Here is a 19,282-nt window from a genome sequence, read left to right on the forward strand (position 1 = left end):
TGAAACTATTGAGAGTCTGATTTTTTTCTTGATTCAATCATAAGCTCACTATCACTTGAAGCAGTCATGTCAGGACAGACAACGGCAGGTAAAAGCAGAAGCGCAACCCTCTCCCAGATTCTGGCCTGGGACAGCCAGTGTGATTTGCTGCTTCCTTGGCTCACATCCGTTCTCTCTCCCCGCTGCCCCTTGATACTCTTCCGCTGTGACTCAAGTCTGTAGAATTCCAGCTCCCAGAACTTGTGGTCTGTTTGTAGTGGGTGAAGGGAAGAGAGACCGGGACATCACTTTGATGGGAGTTGGGAAAGAACAGGGAGAAGGAAAAAGAGGGGTGTGGTTTTATAGTTGATGCTGCTCCGGAGTCCCCTTGCATCGGTGCTTACCCGAATCGCTCTCAGGAAACGTGTATTAGCAGACCCTAAATCCTTGTAACTGATCCCTGGTGGGGCTCATGCTAGGCCGGATTCAGTGTGTTCTGCGCTCGGGGACTGAAGGGCTGCAGAATGCGAACCCTCCAGCTGCCTGACGTGATACTCTCTCACAACTGATGATTCCAAGAGTCAGAGTCCTCTGAGTGCCCAAGTCAATCCCCTTGCCTTTCTACAGAGAGCCTGGCTCTATTTTCTGTTCATGCCAAGCATCCCGAGGTACACTAGCATATAAATCCTGATTTCTGACCTCAAGAGTTAACAGTGTACTTGTCGTGGCCATATGATCTGATTCCTAAACAAGGATTCCTCATGCAGTATGCACTAATATATCAAACTAAGTTTTAGGAGAAATTATGAAGGCCATATAATTATATACATGTGTGTGTACATTATATACATATATATATATGTGTGTATATATATGTATATATATAAATTATATCCACTTTAAAAAGAGTCAGGTAAAAGCATGTCATCATCATTAATATTGTACTTGTTTATCATATGACGTGTGTCTATTATTGACCCTCTACTTTCAACTTAGTTTGCAGTTAAAAAATTCCTTTTTAACAGATACAATTGCAGCAGCCAGTCTGAGGTAATGAAAATATTTCTTCTCCTGGCCAAAAGCCCACACTAACACTCCTCTGCTGACAGAAAGCCAAGTCTTCTGAAAGCAAAAACCTAACACGAGAAAGACATTCCCAAAAGCCTGTCCACTTGGCGGTCAATCTACATGACAAGAAAGGGTTCCTTCAGCTGAGTCCATGGACACCAAGCGCAGGCTTGCATCTCTGCTGGGCTTAAATGGTTCTCAGTCAAGCCAACTTCTTAAATGCTGCATGGATATTACGTAAGACTTATATGCCTCTTACTGATGAAGGATCTCTGGTCAGCTCTGGGTAGAGCCCAAGGAGGCTCCTTCCAGAAGCGCTATGGAAGGCCACCAAGACAGCATTCCATTGTCTTCCTGTATCAGCTGATACTCCTGCTACAGCAGGAGCCCCATTGTCCAGCGGCTATGTCCCCTTGCTAGTGAAGGAGTTGTTATAATCATATTAGAATATGGAATGCCTAGTAAAATTTGGAGAATTTTTAATATATGAAAGAAAAATAGTTCTAAATCTACCCCATGTCTGCGAGACTGGAGGCTTTGTGAGCTGGCCAGGTTCCCTACGTGTACTGAAAGCTTTCTTGCCTTAGGAGACTACATGCGAGTGTTTGGGTTGAGACGCCCTCCTGCCAGGCTTCAAATTAGGTAAGACCGCTTAAGCAAATAGAAGGTAATGGATTGTGTCTATGCACAACTCCCTTCCACCTTTGACCGACTTTATCAATAGCTCCCTAGGACAGGACTCAGCAATATTTGTGTGTCATTTATGTCTCTGGGTAGCAGAGAGCCACCTTTGTTGTCCAAAGCATTGGAGTACACTAGAATAAAAGCCTCCTCCCTCGCCATTAAGTTTATCCACTGCTTTCTCTAAAGCAGCCAGTATTCAGTTCCCAGCTCCTGTTGAGTGCCCTCAAAGTTCCTGAACTGTCCGGAACTCAAGCACAGGTGGGAACACTCCTGTTACCACAAGTATGATCACTTGGTTGTGACAAGGAACTGCCATCTCCCTCTCCCACGGTCAGTGTTCAGTCTCACTAAGCTAAATTCCTCTGGCTTCCCTGTGAGATTAAATTTAAGGACTCTGTTTAACTGTATGTTGAAATGGGATATATATGGAGAAGGTTTATTGTTGTTTTGTTTGTTTAGGGGGGTTTTGTTTGGTTGTTTTTGACAGTATTTTACCAAATCCAATTTTTGTCTGTTTTTTTTTTCTAAGAAAACATCCTATTTCTAAACAAGTTGTTGATGGTAAAAATCTGGAACCTGCAGTTTTCCTGGAGAGCTAATAGAGCCTCATTCATTTAGGTGCCCTCCACCCTCTCTCATCCAGTGGTGTGTATTTCCCAGCGTCCCGCTGCCCCCTGCTGCAGCCAGCAGTTGGTGCAGCTGTCCCGTCAGGCACACGCCCCGCCCCCCCCGAAAGTGACCACTGTCTCACGTTTCCGGGGGCCCTGGGCATATGATTAGATGAGAACTTGCAGCCCTAACAACATCCTTTTTGGATTTTACTCTAGAAAGCAGACCCAATTTAGAAGCAGCTTTAAGGACCAGTGTGTGGGTGAAAACCAGGCCACAGCTGGACCTTTTAGATGCTGTTAAATGAGAGGAAGGTTCCTGATCTAGCTTCCAAGAGCTGTCTCAACGTGACATCAGGAATATATCACACGTTTTGACATACAGGACCATGGATTGAAAAAAATAGACTCGTTTGTTTCTTTTTAGAACATTCTAGAGCAAAGAAAACAGAGCCATGGGCGTCTAGAGAGGGAAACTTGGGAGATGGCCTTAACCGCTCATCCTCTCTGTAAAATACCATTTTTTAAAATGTGATTCACAATGTTTTGGGGGTTGGATGGAAGCTATTTCTGAAGGCCCCATGCACTTTTACAAGGAATGTAAATCTTCATCAATTAGTAGCACGTGACAGATGTCAAGTGTCATTCGGGCTCTGGTGACCTGCCCTCAGAACTGTCCTGAAATAATCACAGATTTGCCAGCTTTCTGCACAGTCCCCATGGGTTTCTGCCACAATGATCTTAAACACAACATTAAACTCCTGGACCTGTCTTTCCATCTGCAGTGTACCGGCGTGCCCATTTCACGGCGTCACGCAGGGGTTCGGAGGGGCAACATGTGCCTGGCACATGGGAGATCCACAGTGATTGTTAGTTCCTTCCTCCTCTTCCCCTCTTTCTTCATGTCTGGAATGCCCCACATCTGTCTTTGACACGGGATCCTAATGGGTAGGTAGCCGGTGACAATACCCCCTTGGAACTGTCTTTAAAAAGCTGCGTGACAAGATTTTGTCACCATTGGCTTTCAAATATCAGCAAAGAAACTTGCAGTGAAAAGAGAGAGAGAGAGAGAGAGAGAGAGAGAGAGAGAGAGAGAGAGAGAAGGAAGCAGTTGTTTCTGGTGTCGGAACTTTAGCACATACCCTGTCCAGGAAAGGTGGGTACTGTTCTGTGAGAGCGAAAGGGGCTTTCCCCTGCAGCTCTCACTACAGATGTGGCTTTGATGGGACAGGGGTAGGGATGTTATCCAGTGCAAGGAAACTCCGTTAGTGGCAATGGAATTCTTTCCTAAACAATTTGTTAAAGTACCATGCTTAATTTTTAGGACCAGACCATTAAACAAAAAAATTAAATGCTCTCTCTTTCTACATCAAATTAGCATCCACAAATGTTTTAAACTCAGTAACAGAATTTAAAAAAAAAAAAGTCACGCCTGTCTGCATGCGTGCAAACCTAGCACATTCTCTATAAGTAATGCACACGTTTTTATGGTCTCACATGTGGTTTTGTTTTCCTGATGGCGCTGGACACTGGGTGGATCTTGTCATGTAGTAAGTTCCCATGGAAAACGCTGTTTGTTGGTGAGAAAGAAGGGACCCTGCCTCTCCTCACACCTAGACTCTGATTCTAACCCTGTCAGCCTGGCTGTGAACAGAGTCCAGAGAGAGCCACACAAAACTGCACGTTTCACAAAAAAACCTGCATGAAGTTTTCCAGTCTCCTTAGACATTGTCTTGGCATCCACCAAGAGCAGGTTTTACTCCACAGATGTTGGTTTCCCAGAAGTAGCTAGAGCGAATGGTTTTCAACCTTCCTAATGCTGTGACTGACCCTTTCATTCACCTCCTCATGCTGTGGTGACCCCAAGCCATAAAATTATTTTTGCTGCTACTTCATAACAGTAATTTTTGCTGCTGTTATGAATCATAATGTAAATATCTGATATTTATGACAGTCTTGGGTGACCCCTGTGAAAGAGTCGTTCGACCCCCAAAAGGCTCCTGGCCCACAGTTGGGAACTGCTGAGCCAGTGAAGGGCTTAGATACTGCCATGCCTAACTCTCTTATCATGCATGAGGCCCCTGAGACCTAGTGACGTCATGTGCCTGGGGTCCCCTCCCCTAATAATCTTCTCTGCTCCCTGATGTCTTTGTCATACACTTGTCTTACCTCCCCATGAGACCAATTTGTTCAGAAGCAGAAATCAACCCCCTTTCAAACACCAGGAGGTCTGAGGGGTGGGGGAAACGCATGAAGTTTCTCAGTCTGCCTGAGAATTGCCTTTGCCAATAGAAATGGTAGGAAACGGAGAGAAAGGGATTGCGGGATGAAATCCCTGTCTTTAGCAATTTGTTTCTTTAAATTGTTTGAATCAAAATTGTATGTCCAAGCCTTTTTCCTAGCCATGGAAAGAATCCCTCTGTGAATCAGCAGTCATGGTCTTGTTTACAGGGAGAGGAGAAGGTGTGTCCTGGTTCCCACTACAAACTCACTCAGTGTCACCCAACAGTTAGCAATTATTGCTCGGATTTCTTCTATGAACCTAGCACTATTTCAAGTCACTGTCTAGAGAAAGGACCAGGAAATGAAACAATGATTACTGCTTTGAGACTGCATTTTAATGTACTCTTGTGGCACGGGAATGATAGATTGATTGCAAACACCAACGTTTTGGGGCATGCAGAGGGGACAGCATTTTACTGGAATTTATCTACCTTCAGAAATGGTTTTTCTGGTTTCTCAAGAAAATTGGTTTTAGTCAAGTCACATGAAATTTGGCACAATACTGCCGCCTTGTGGCTACTTTTGTCAAAACTGCGCATGTACTTCAAGGTCCACCGTGTCCTTAAAGTAAGATTTACAAGAAAACTGTGATTTTCAGTGGGAGCCTTTGACCCAGTGAAGAACGCTTAGCATTTAATTCTGTCCACTCTTGTAACAGAACGATTGGAAGGCCTCCATCGCTTTCGTGGTTGGGAACCGGATTGAAGATGATCTTCTTGTTCGTGCTCTAGAAATGGCTGTCCAAGTCCCTCAGCGTAAACTCTTCAGTATAGTGTCGTGGCAAGATATTCTCCAGCAGGTACCAGTCTCTTCCTGCCTCACCACCTCCAAAGTCATTCTTTCTTAAAGTTGTGGAATGAAATTTTAGAGGAGGCAAAGATGATCACGTGTTGAACTGCTTCGTTATTTATGGTGGATGACTTTAAATACACACTTACATTCTGCAAACAATTTAAAACATTTAATCTGAAAGAACTAACCTTTCATGCATGTAGTCCATTCAAACTTCATTCCATCGGCAAGGATTTCTGCAACCATTCCAGGCAGGGTGCTGAGATCTCTGAGGGATTATTTACTATAAGGTTAGATAACAATAAAAGAGGGGGAAATGATGATAAATAGGGGAAGCACATGACTCATTGGAAAGTGAAGTCTATAGAGAACATAGCTGGTTCAAGTCAGAGGCTATGAGGCCATAAAGAAGGGCTGTCAGGGGGCATAGGCCCTGCAGGTAACAGCAGCCTGCCTAGAGTTTACAAATATGACATCCACGTGATGACTGTTACCTTCTAAGTTGCCTGATGGCTTAATTTGAATCCCTGAGATATTTGAAAGTTTCACCGATCTGTATGTTCCCTGAGCCAGTCTTTCTTTCATGATAAGTTAACTCAACTGTCTTACAGATCAACCAAATACAGGCACTTGTTGGAACTGCCTCAGCTAAAAAGGGGAAAAAAACCGCGAGCAGCAATTTACCGTTATATTATGAGGTGAGTGACCAGGTCTGTCAAAGAGATTTTTATAACCTTTAGAAATAAAGCAGGCAGTATGATGCTTCTAAAGTTTTTAATTCAATCTTAAAGTCAATTTCCACTCTCCTTTGGATATGTCTGCTCCTTCTAGTGGAGACACACATATACACGTGCCTTTTAGAGTAAACTTAACTGGATTATTTGCGGTATCATTGTTCCAATTTAAAAAAAGCACAAATCAAGAGCAGTTATAAACCAAACCATTGGGCTGCACCCTTCCTTCCATGACAATTATTGAATGTGTGACAGTATTTAAGAGAGCCATTGTTAGTGGTAAGTGCTTGAAAGAAACAAGAAAGAGCCACAACGGGAATAATTTTCCATCAGCTAGCGAATCTTGTACACATTTTACATCTTACTCTAATCAAAGTAAAACTTGTGATATTCCTCAGATTAGTGGCACATTCCATTAGCTAGCAGCTGCTTGACACCAAAGCCTGCTTGATACATAATTCCTGTGCCAAGGGCTGGCAACTCAGGCTCGGTGAGGAAGGGTCTCTTCTCACCCTGCCTCGTTAATATCTTCCTTAGGGCTTGCAAGAGATACAAAAGTTCAGTAGCCAATTGCAATATCACCTACAGTTTTTAGGCACGGTTTTATGGCTAGGCAGACCTAAATCATGAAGATGTGAGAATCTTTCAGAGACAAGCATGTTTGCAGTTGGAGACGAGTGAACGTTTTATGTGTCCCAGGTCTTAGGTGATTCCATCATGACCTCTTTAGTATGGCCTGAGTAGTGTCTGAGCCAGTTTCCTTGTAGTTATGGATAGTTGACAGAACTGCAAATATTTTGGCATTAATTCTTGCTATACCGCTTTCAATGTTTTGGCACACTCAATCTGCAAGCACAGCCAAATTACATACCTCCCTCCTATCCTTTCTTACGATGTTCTGAATGTGTGCACACCATTTGAAACATTATGTGATACCTGGATTTAAAATAGCGGAATTTTTTTCTTCTGAAGTGGTCATGGAAATCCATGTCCAAGTATCAGGCCTGGGATCAATTAGGCCCTCCCCCCCAAAGGATTCTTTCTTCTTCAAAGATACTCAGTAAAGCACAGAGATGATAACAGGGCAGTTTTGACGTTTAATCTGGACAGGCATTTTGACTTGGATGTGGGCTAGCACCATGCTACAAATCCAGAGTTTCGCTAGCAAGCCAGCCCGCTCCAACATGTGCTGGGACTCTCGGTTGCATATTCTCCACTCAGGGGAGGTCCCTCTCACATCTGGCTCCCCCACATTCTTCCACTGGAGCATCTGGGCAATAAGCCTCCCACACTTGCTTTTCTGAATGGTTCCAGAAGGAAAGAGGAAGACAGGGTGGGGCACCGCGGAGATCGGGCCTCGGAGGCACCAGAAATCCATTACCATCAATCACTGGAGCACGAATGATAAAGAACATGAAGCAAGTGCGGGCTCCTGGTCAGCCCTAGCCTAAGACGGGGCACATCTGAAGAAAAGCGTGTATCTGCATTTCCAGTCTCAGGCCCTCCCCCACTGACTCCCTCACCTGATGCCTCCTCCACTGGGAATCAAAGTGATATTAGTTATGCCTGTGGGGAGGATCCAGGTAGTTGGGAGGAGTGGCCATGGAAGAGGCTCAGGAGCCAGAGTCTTCTGGAGCCTCTGGATTTTGGAGCCACACGGATCACTTGCTCCATGAGTCTGTTTCTGCTTGCGTGGCCCATAGCAAGTAGGAAACCTCCGTAGACAAACTCTTTAGGAGTGTAATTAGGAAGTCTTACATTTTTCTCTTTCAAGAAAACTTGGCCACTGGGAAAAGGAATAGTAGATAACAAAGTTGCTTGACCTTGGGGGAGTTCACGAGTCTCGTTTCCTTTTAAATCTCTGTTGTCGGGGTTGGGGGCCATTTGTTGACTGAGTTTTCTGTCCTGCCCAGTTGCCACAGTCGTTATGTCCCAAAGAAACCACCCAGAGGTCTACATTAGTTATAACTGATTGGCCCATTAGCTCAGGCTTCTTATTAACTCTTATGACTTATTAGCCCATTATTCTTCTCTATGTTAGCCACATGGCTCGGTACCTTATTCAGCAGTCACATCTTGCTTCTTCTGTGGCTGGGTCAGGACTGCAGACAGGACTTCCTTCTTCCCAGAATTCTCCTATTCTCATTGACCTACCTCTACTTCCTGTCTGGTTGCCCGCCTATACTTCCTGCCTGGCTACTGACCAATCAGAGTTTATTTAAAATATAATTGACAGAATACAGACCATTGTCCCACATCAGATCCCCATTTTCGATTAAAGGTTCAAGAATACCATAAAGACAGTCAACACGATTGACTACTACTACTTGTCTACTTGTAGGGCACCCTTGTTGACCTTAAACCAGAGCCTAGTCTTTTTTGCTTTATTAAGCAGAATTAACCTGTTTGGCTTCCCGGTTTCTCAACTTGTGGTTGCTTAGAAAGCCACCAGTTAAAGTGACACCTCACTACAGTGAAGTTTATCCTTGAGCAGCAAAACTGGCTCAGAGCCACCTTATGTCTCTTCAGTGGAGACTTGAAATGTCTGGGATAGCAAGGTCCACATGCCTGAGAGATTTGCTCAGGGTTTCGTTTGAATGGGTTGGTGTTGTATACACAGAGAACTCATTTGAAATTGTGTAATTTCCCTTGAAACTTTAGAATTTCATCTAGCAATGATACTGTATACAAGAGCGGCCTTATTTATAAACCGTAGTTCTTTGAAACCGTGCTTAGATGTCTGCTAATGTTAATTCCCCAGAGGCAATGCTACAGGTCCTTTGTTCATTTGCAGGTAAATACAGAGCTTCAAGTTTTCCCATTTTCCCATCAACTCTGTGCTCTTTCATTAGTCTCAGTGATGTCTAACTTGGGAGGGTAGAAGACCCTTCTACATCATTCTGGTATCCAAATATAGAAAGGGGGGTTAGAAAAAGAGAGCAGATGAAACAGAGACGTGGGAATTAGAGGGATCTCTGTGAACATGGGAGAAGTCACAGTGGACATGGGAGAACTCTCAGTGAACGCCAGAGAAGTCTCAGTGACATGGGAGAAGTAACAGTGGACACGGGAGAACTCTCAGTGAACACAGGAAAAGTCTCAGTGACACAGGAAACGTCTTGAAGGAAGTGCAGTAAATCTGTAGTTCCATAGTACAATAAACACTAGATAGGAAAGGATAAATCCTGGGTTAGGGAAGCTGGGTCTGATCCCCAGGACCCACACAGCTGCTCACAACTATCTGTAACTCCACTTCCAAGGCATATGCTAACCTCATCTGACCTCCGTGGGAACCAGGCACATTCATGGTGCACAAATACACATGCAGGCAAAACACCCACACACATAAGAAAGGAAGAGAGGGAGGGATTGAGAGGAGAGAGAGAGACACTGAGGAAGTGTATGTTTTAGATTCCGACTGAACTTGTGTTTACTCAACGTCCATGTCCAGGTCCTCTTATGTGCTTCTTATGTGCTCCCATGCTTTAGGACCCATGTGGATTATATGACTTCTTCCTTTGTGTATGTACCAAGTCCTGACTATAAACTAAAAGGATACTATTGCCAGTCATTCAGAACCAGCTAGAATCTCTGTGCCTTAAGTCTAAAGATTCTCGTGCATTGAAACCTGATGCACAGGAAGTGAACATCTTAAGACAGATGTACAAATTTCAGACTTGACATGGGAACTGAAAAATGAGGAAGGCAAAGCTGGGGTGAAGCAGTGGTTATCTCTATAGTGTGCTTGAACTCGGAGTTGTCCATCTTAGCCATATCAGGTTCCACGCCGTGCTAATGGCAGCCACCTCTCCTGCCCAGCTGGACGTGAGTTTCCAGGGACATGTGGGTTGAGGGTGGAATGATTATCTAAGGTTTCCTTTGAAAAGACATATTAGGCCCTTATGAAAAAAAAAAGTAAAGGATTCACTAAAACAAAATTTTCTATTTAAAAGAAAAACCAAAGGAATGTATACCCTATTGGGTGATTTGATTTTCAATTTCTATACAATAAAAAAAACAGGGATAATCATAAAGACTATATGATGTCCTACAATTTTGTGCCTACAAATTAATATTAATTTGCCTCATCTCAGTAAAATTTTACCTTTTAATAATTATGGATTTTTGTTTGTTTATATGTTTGGTTTCAGGTTTTGTTTTTTTTTTTTTTTTTTTGGAAAGGGTTTCTCTATATAGCCATGGCTGTCCTTGAACATACTCTGTAGACCAGGCTGGCCTTGAACTCACAGAGATCCACCTGCCTCTGCCCCTCAAGTGCTGTGATTAAGGCACAATTAGGGTATTCTTAATGAAAGTATTTTTATGGGTTTTTCTGTTATAACTTGAAAGAGATGCTGGTATTAGTTTCAGAAACTATTAGACCAAATGCTGTCTAAGACATGGGCAGGCCGGAGAGGTGGCTCAGAGGTTACGACTGCTTGGTGCTCTCCGGAGGAGCTGAGTTGCCGGCACATGTCACCCACGTGTCATGCAGCTCATAACCACTCCAGCTCCAAGGGATCTGACGCCTTCTTCTGGCCCCTGCAGTCACTTGGCACACATATGGGACACACACACACACACACAAATAAATAAATAAATAAATATAAGAAGAAGGTAAGAAATACAAACGTTCTATCTTCCGATCTTACTCTGCCTATTTTTAAGACCCTGTTAGTGGGCTGGGCTAGTATGTCCTGATTGATTAGCTCCGCCTGTGGCTTTGATTCTTAGCTGCTGGGTGTGTGGACATATTTCTCATGTCTTCCCCATCAAGAATTCAGTCATTCACAAGAACGAAGATTTTTGTTATAGTTCAGTAGGCTGCTATGTTCTGAATTCCTAGGGTGAAAGTCATTCCTTAAACGGTGCTTCAGATGAACAGTTCACGCGGTAAAGTTGCAAGCCTTTAGTTTGGAAGGGGGGGTTGGTCCTTGTCAAAATGAAAAGTAGAGAGCTCAAGCTTCAGGCGTAGGAACAAATAATGCATGAAAACATTTAAGAGATTCGACGTTATTAAAATGGCAGCTGTTCTGAGACCAGAAGGAGCAGTATGTCATGGAAGAAACAAAGGGGAGGCGAGGAGCGTTCCCCAGCCTTTTCAGGCCTGAGTTTCGAAGCAAAACAAAAACATTCTGGAAGAACTGGAAAGTAGCCAAGCTAATGCCGTTATTTCATGGAGCTCAGGGACACACCAGGAAATTACAGGCCAGTTAGTCTAACTTCACGTGTAGGGAAAGTATTAAAAACCGCTGCAAGAGGTGGCGTGGAAGGGTGCCTCGGACAGCACGGCTCGATTATGGAGCTCCTGGCCCGCCTGTTTCTCCAAAAGGAAAGGTCATGTCCTAGGAACTTGTTGAAATGCTTTGAAGCGATTATATGGCCAGTACAGCCTTCAAAAGATACAGCGGGGCCAGACTCTGCACATCTTTTCTGTCCCACATCAGCCTCCCAAAGATACCTAGAGAATATGGCCCGTGTATAGACTTGAGGCCTGGGGCTCAAAAACCACTGTGAAAATAACAGAAAATCACCTCTGGGTAGAAACATTTTGAGAGCTGGAACCAATTAATCCAACTTGATATTTATAAATGTAAAATAATGAGACTTGGAACAAAATTTAGGAATATTGAGCTGTAACAAAGAAGTACCACTTTGGGACTATAAAAAACAATCCAAGAGTTATTGTATCAAAATCTGGGCTTGGGCCCATCATCCACTCAAAAAAGGGAAGATGAGGAGGAAGGGAGTGTGTGCTAGAAAGGCTCACACAGTAGGAGCTTATGAAGAACTGCAGCCAAGTGAACTTTATCAAGTTGAGAAAGAGAACTCTCAAATGTCTTGAGGATTTGGGCCCTGTACACTGAAGGAGGCTCAGCAGAGAAAGTCAGGTCTGAGCTAGGCAGGAAGCTATAGATGGTCAGAGCTCCACTGCCTTAGGAATAAGTTCCTGAAGTTCAAACATGTTTGCCTCCCAAATGGGAGACCTGTAGGTCTATCTTCAGAGAAAAACGCCACTCGAGCAAAGACATCCACCAAAACTCCAGTTGCTGGCCAGCTCTCCTCTACCCTGGGGGCACAAACAACTGACCACACCCACATGGCAGACAATTCTCAGTCCACAGGCAGGAGGTAGACATGTTAGTGCCAAGAAGCCTTGGATTCAGCTGTAGGAATCCTACTCCACCCAGAGGCTGGGTTGACTGGCCATGATATTTGGAGAGCGGTCAAGATAGGAATCCAGTCAATATTTCTAAATGTCAGCAGAGGATCAGCTACAAGATGGGGCAGCATTCAGCTGGTCATGTGTGCTCCGCTGGTCACGTGTGATCCTCTAGTCACTGGGCTGTGTAGCCCTAGCAACCATCTGATGGATGCTGTGGAAGAAGTCAGAAAGACAGCTTTATGTCTGTAATTCATGAGACTGAATTATCCACATTCTTCAATAGCGACAATGTCACTTACCATTTATTTATCCAGCATTTCGTCCACCCCAAGTCTGTGTGCATTGGTTAGGTCCTAATTCTGTCTTCTACCTGCTCCAGGATGCTTACAGTGGGGGAATAAAGGTAAATGAATGGCCACATAATTTGGGTAATTTGCTGACTTCAAAGAACCCTATCTTTTTTTTTACTTGTATCGCATGTGACAGAAAACAGTTTAAATTCTGAAAACAGTTGTGTATTAACAATGTCATACATACAAGGAATGACATTTAGTTAGAATTAAGGCTTAAATCTCTCAGCACTCTGATTTTTTTTTTTTTAATTCTTCTTTGGCTCAAGGCAAATACACGGTACATGATAGTTTTAGCTGCATTTTGGTGGCTAGTTTGATGGATCCTTTTGCCCAAAATGTTTGGGGCAACAGAAATCTTTCATTTCTGTAGTTAATATTTGTATGGTTATTCATGATGCAAATCACATCCAACTCAGGTGAAAGCGTGGAAGGCCAGGGCTCTGTCTGAAATACGAGAGAGCCATGTTTGAAGAGAGCCTTAGCCTCCATTTCTTACTTGGTGAGACTTAGACTCACTGGCAAGATGCACCGATCAAGTCAGGCCACCTGGGGTCAGTCTTGTCCCCGTGACTTTCCAGACCTGTCACCTTAGCTGAACCTGGACTTTCCCTTTATAAAGCCTATGACTAAGAATATCAGCCTTCTAAGGCTGTCACCGTGATTAAATGAGACAGTGAATAGAGAATTCTTTTTACCTGTCACAGAATAAGTGTTCATGAAAGCTAGCAAATCATTCTAAAACAGTTTCTATTCTAAGTCAAAGCAAATTCCAAAATTTTGTAGTATAGGGGCCATGGAAGTACGAGAAATGCAACCATACACCTTTAAAAAAAAAAAAGATATGGTAAAAATGTATAACATAAAGTTTCTCATCCAAACCATATCTAAATTGACAGCCCAGTCCTGTTAAATATACACTCGGTGATGTGAAGTACATCTCCATCTTAAAGAGCAGAAACGCTATAATCGGTAAATGGCATCACCCAAGACAGTCCAGGCCCCCTCTGGGGCCTCTGCTAACCATTGGGCTACCTTCTGTGTCTGCGGATTTGGGCAAGCCTGTGGAAGTGAAGTCAGACACATTTGTCCACCTTTAGTCCTAGTTAATTGTTTGTTTTTTAAGAGATTCATTGTTGTCATTATTTTTATTAGTATATAGTAATCGTATAAACAGTGCCGTACCTTGTTAAGGATGAAATTATTCCATTATCTGTTTGTTCCACACTTGGTTGCCCATTCAGCCAGCCACTGACAAACACTTAGGTTGCTTCTGCCTCTAGGCCATTGTGGGTAGTGATGCTATGAACATAGGCAGGGGCCCAGATTACTAACAGGCTTCCCACAGAGTTGAATGTGAGCACTGCAAGGCAGGCCAGCCACAAATGAAGTAAGAGGAGACTCACGGTATGTTGATGGTCGAAAGCAGCCCTACTATCCCATTATTCTAATCTTCACAGCTAAGATGATGACTTATACACAAGCATACTCATTACACCACGTAAGGTATAACTGTGGGTGAACATAATGTTATGCGAGCAGCTTCTTTGGCCGCTGCAAATCTGAACAGTCACTCTGTGTCACAATGTGGACCAGGCAGAACATGATGCCAATGGAGAAGTGAAAACCCAGGAAATGTACATCATTCCTTCAGCCACCAATGAAAACACCCATCAGTTTTCCCAGGAGCCCAGGGCTTGCCCTGTACAGAGCAGAAGGCAGGTCGCATTCATTCAAAAAAAATTTAGTTTATTCATTCATTTCTAGAAAGATCATTTTGGGTTTTGGAGGTCAAAATGTTTTTGATCCCGTTAAATATTCATGATTTTAATGTACATCAAACATAAAATTAAACACTTACACCGGGTTCCCCGGATAAGAGCACTTGGTGCACAAGCATGAGGACCTGAGTTCAAATCCCCAGCCTTCATGTAAAAAGCCAGACATAGCCCCATATGCACCTCTAACTCCAGAACTGTGGAAGGGAAAAGACGGCAGGAATGTTGGTACCTAACAGCAGTCAGCCTAGCTCCAGGTTCAGTTAGAGACCCTGGCTAACGGAATACGGTGCAGTTATAGAACAGGATGCCTCACATTCTCTTCTGGCCTCTACATATGTGCATGGGTACAAGCCTCTGCACACATACCCACGCACGCACATGCACATAAAATGTTCAATAAATCAAACAGGGCTACCAACTTGCAATCATTTTTTTTCAACCTTGTAGCCTAGACCCTAGCTACATTGGTTTTTAAGACTTGATTTACACTCGCCTGAAACAAAGGTAACAGGTTGGTAGCGCAGGTGGTACACAGCTTTGGCCAAAGCATCCAATCAGACCTGTCATTAAAATGCAGAAAATGCTTAATTTTCCATGCATTCCACAAATATGTGATGGTCTATTAAGAACCAATTCTATGGTTGAATATTTGTTGGTGAGTAAAACAGACCTAATGTCATGCCCTCGAGTTCATTATATTTTAGCAAAAACTGCAGGCATTAAGCAAAAAAAAAAAAAAAAAAAAAAAAAAACCNAAAAAAAAAAAAAAAAAAACGCGCAAACAAAAACAGATGTGTACAATTATGTATTGAAGTAAGTAACTGCTTTAAATTGGAGGTAATTAAAGAGGGAACTGCTGTAGATGGAGGAGAGTTTGGAGCCAGTCCTAGACCAGTTAGTGTCGCATGGATGAAATCTCTGAGTCTGGGTACTTTATGATAAGGGGAGACTCATTTGACTCATTGTTCTGGTGACTAGCGGGTCCAATCAACATGATACTAACATTTTCCTGATGAAAACATTCACGCTGCATCACAGTGTGCCTGAGAAACAGGAAGGTGTGTGTGCAAGGGTGTGTGTGTGCCAGTGATATTAGTGAGGGAACAGGAGAGACCAGTTCCTTCCGAGGAAGGGATGGATGGCTTGTGTTGTAGCAACCTGCATTTGAGACCTGAGTTCCGTGAGGAAGCAGCTATAGTATATGTACAGACAGCATTACCCACTAGGACCAATATCCTAAAAGACTCCATCACTTCTCAGTATTGACACACTGGGACAGAATTTCCAGCACATGAACCTTCCGGAAGCCAGCCCCAGACAGACCACAGCAGAAACAAAAAGAAAGAGAACTTATGGAAAACACCAAAAAAAAAACACCCAGGCATGGGGAACACCACTCCAAACACTGCGGTGGGAACAGGAAGCTGTCAGAGAAATGAAGGAGACACAAGGGAGGTGGGAGAGGCTGGTGCTGCAGGCAGGACCATCTTATGGAAGATTTTGCATCTTTACTTGATAGGAAAGGAAAAGGTATTAAGACTTTGCAAAGGAGGGGTTTTAAAAAGCATTGTCTGATTGCTGAGTGAAGAGACCTTGGGAGGAGGAAGGAAGCCAACAGAACTGGGGGTGCCTAGAGAGGTTTGTGAAGATGGGGAGCGTACAGTCTCAGGAGGGATATAGGAAGCCAGCTTGAAAGACGGCTACCAACTCGACGTAAGTGATGAGGGAGAAGCCATCAGGCATGACTCCTGCAGCTATGCATCAAGAAACTGAACACCATCTCCGTGCTACAGAGAACTTTAAAGGAGGCTGAACTCAGGGAATGGCTGAAAGCGTTGTTTAGAACAGGTTAAGTCTAGTATGTCTTCGAGATTCCTGACAAGAGAGGTCAGAAAGAACCCCAGTTGTTTTCCAGTGTCCTCTTGTTTTCTGTCCCCCTGTGTGCCTAGGGTGTGCCAGGTGTGGGAGGAGTATCCATTCGTCAGTAAGAATTAATGTTCTAATTAAAACTCATGAAGCTTGTTGTCAGCAACCACAAACCAACCACGGGCCATGGCCGCAGGCATGATTCAGAAGTCCTTTCCTTTCCAACTTGCTTTATTGGTTGCATATTGGATGCAACAGTTTCGTAACAGAGGGGGACAACCTAGGTTTTGCAGGTGAGTGTATGCACACATTGGGTATGCTATGAAAACTCTTGCTATAAATCCAGGTGGGCAAAGTCAAAAAGGCATTTCCCTAGATTCTTGTGACCTCTTCTGTGTCGCTCTCTTCGTGGGTGCTCCTCTCCCAGTCTTACTGAAGCATGAACTGGAGAATATAGAAGGCATTCATTCGTCCAACCCATTCCTCACACATATAGAGTTCCTATCACATTCAGGGCAACGGAAACAGGAGTGAGGTTGTTGTGGTCTCTGCCCTCCTCCGCTCATAACTTAATAACTGTGTACACAGTGTGTTTGTTTTCTGCCATTCCATAACATTTTAATACCTTGTAGGAAGTCTGGTATAAACATTTTGTGTTTTAACCCTGGTTCTAATTGAGTCTGCTCTTTATTGAGCCTTGTGGCTGGCCTCATTATTGTTCACAACTTTCAGCCAAAAGGGTAATGGTCCCCAGACAGTGGATAATGGAACAAGGAGGGAAGGGGGGGTAGAGCACATACCCAAACCATCAGAGATTCAGCACGGATACAGAAGGGCTTGTTTCCATGGAGAAAGGGAGTGCACAGCTGTAAGCAAACTGTGATAGCAATTGTCATGCGTCTGTGTATCGGCGGTGTGACCTCTAGTTCCCTAATCCCCGCCCTTCCCTCCATCTTTGGTTTCAAGAAGAGGAAGACGTGCCAAACCAAGCACGGATACAGGCTAATAGAATTGGCTATTGGATGGAGTCATTTGTATTGATTGGAAAAGTATTGTTAGACTAGTGAGATAGCTCAGCCAGGAAAGTGTGCTTGTCACTAATCCTGACACCCTGAGTTCAGTACCCAGAACCCATGTGGTTGAAAGACAGTCCAGTTCGGAAAGCTGTCGTCTGACATGTGTCTGTGACACATGTGTGGGCATGCATGCACGTACATACTCATACATGCACCACACACACTAAATAAATGGGTTTTTAGTACACTGTTAATATTAGAGGAACTGATGCTTGAATTCATTCCTTCATTTCACAAAACAAGACAGTAAGGATGCAGTCAAGGGACTAAAGAAATGGCTCAGCAGATAAGAGCACTGATTGTTATTCTATAGGACCTGGGTTCAACCCTAGCACCCAAAGACTGGTTCACAACCATCTGTCATGCCAGGCCCAGGGGAACCAGTGCTCTCTTCTGGCCTCCACGAGCACCAGGCATGAACTTGGTACGCAAGCAGGCACGCAGGCAAAACAATTATTACATATAAATAAAATAAATTGTAAAAATACATTCATGCCATATTTGTAACATTAAAATATGAAAGAATTAGAATATTGTTTCTATGTTATATCAAATATATAACCATAAAAATAAAAAGTTGAATTTAACCTCTTGAAACAATCCTATAGACATCTTATGCATAATTATGAAATTGTTTCATGGGACTTTTGTTAAAATTCACATTTCGCCTTCACACTACTTGATGCAAGTGCTCATGCTGTTCGGAAACAATCAGAGTCTTTTTTGTTCCTTTTTTCGGTTTTCCAAGACAGATTTTCTCTATGTAGCCCTGGCTGTCCAGGAACTCACAATGCAGACCAGGCTAGCCTCAAGCTCAGAGATCCACTTGCCTCTGCCTCCCAAGTGCTGGGATTTGAAAGCCTACGCCACCACTGTCTGGCAGTTATCAGACTCATGTAATGAGCTGGGTGAGCAGGAAGCCTGCAGAGACCACGTGGCTCCATGCACACCGTTGCTCAACTTGGCCATGAATGGCGTGAAGTAGCCAGCATCCACTTTGCTGTCGAGACCCTGTTCATTAGATTCCACTTTTATCGGGAACATTAATTATTTCAGCCTTTTCCAGATCTTGCTTTTACCCTTTCATACCTCTCTAGAGCCACAGAAAAGCGGGTCAGGGGACAATACTGTGTGACACAGACACAGGTCACACCGAGTGCTACATCCTTCATGCGAAGCTGATCTTGTATCCTGTGCTCTCAGGTTCATCTTAGAGTATCAGGGAGGGGGGAGGAGGGGAGACTCTATCTGGATTTGATGCAAGGGACTAATATATTACCTTTTGTAACTAATAAAATTTCAGAGGCCGACAGCAAATTTCTGATTTGCTTTTCCTCCAGTAAAATGTCTGCTTTGAATTATGCAGAAAGAATTCTTCTCCTTGCCAACTTGTTTCAATTTCCCACGCAAAACCATCACAGAACACTGCCAGAGGCTTCCTAGAGTGGTTCATCTTAGGATTCCTCAGTCACTGGAGGAACACACATGTACACATGAGTACACACACACACACACACACACACACACTTCCCCCTTTCTTTGGAGAAAACAGTGGGGAATGTGTTGGTGAGGTTTTGTATGGTGTTTTCCTTCTCCAAAAGCTGAAATGAGCGTTAGTCACAGATTCAGAAAAGAGACCCAGTCTCGCCCTGGGCCAGTGTCCCGTTTTATGAATGCAGGCCCGCCCTACACGGAGGCGGAGAGGCAACCTCTGTGTGATGTGATTTAAGAGGTGCTGGAATTTCTGCCTGTCCAAAAATAGCCCCCACACCCGCCTGTTGAGTTCAGGCACACTGTCCATAAAAACCCTAGTTTAAATGAAATGAATCTGCAGTTTTGGAATGTTAGCCCATTCTATCCGTCACACTTTCAGCCTGCATTTATGTATCAGAAGG

The 19,282-nt window shown here is 43.7% G+C and overlaps 1 protein-coding gene across 1 annotated transcript in view; it reads left to right on the forward strand.

Annotated features, from left to right (window-relative positions):
- The window catches only part of Spag17 (sperm associated antigen 17), a 237,311-nt gene that overhangs the window by 35,102 nt on the left and 182,927 nt on the right, over nucleotides 1–19,282 (forward strand). The window contains exons 2-3 of the mRNA XM_050157515.1: nucleotides 5,281–5,421; nucleotides 6,026–6,112. Coding sequence (XP_050013472.1) covers nucleotides 5,281–5,421; nucleotides 6,026–6,112 — 228 coding nt within the window. The remainder of the gene's footprint in view (nucleotides 1–5,280; nucleotides 5,422–6,025; nucleotides 6,113–19,282) is intronic.

The sequence above is a fragment of the Alexandromys fortis genome, unplaced genomic scaffold (assembly GCF_014885135.2).
Source record: "Alexandromys fortis isolate MF-2015 unplaced genomic scaffold, M_Fortis_MF-2015_v1.1 scaffold_78, whole genome shotgun sequence".
Classification (NCBI taxonomy): domain Eukaryota; kingdom Metazoa; phylum Chordata; class Mammalia; order Rodentia; family Cricetidae; genus Alexandromys; species Alexandromys fortis.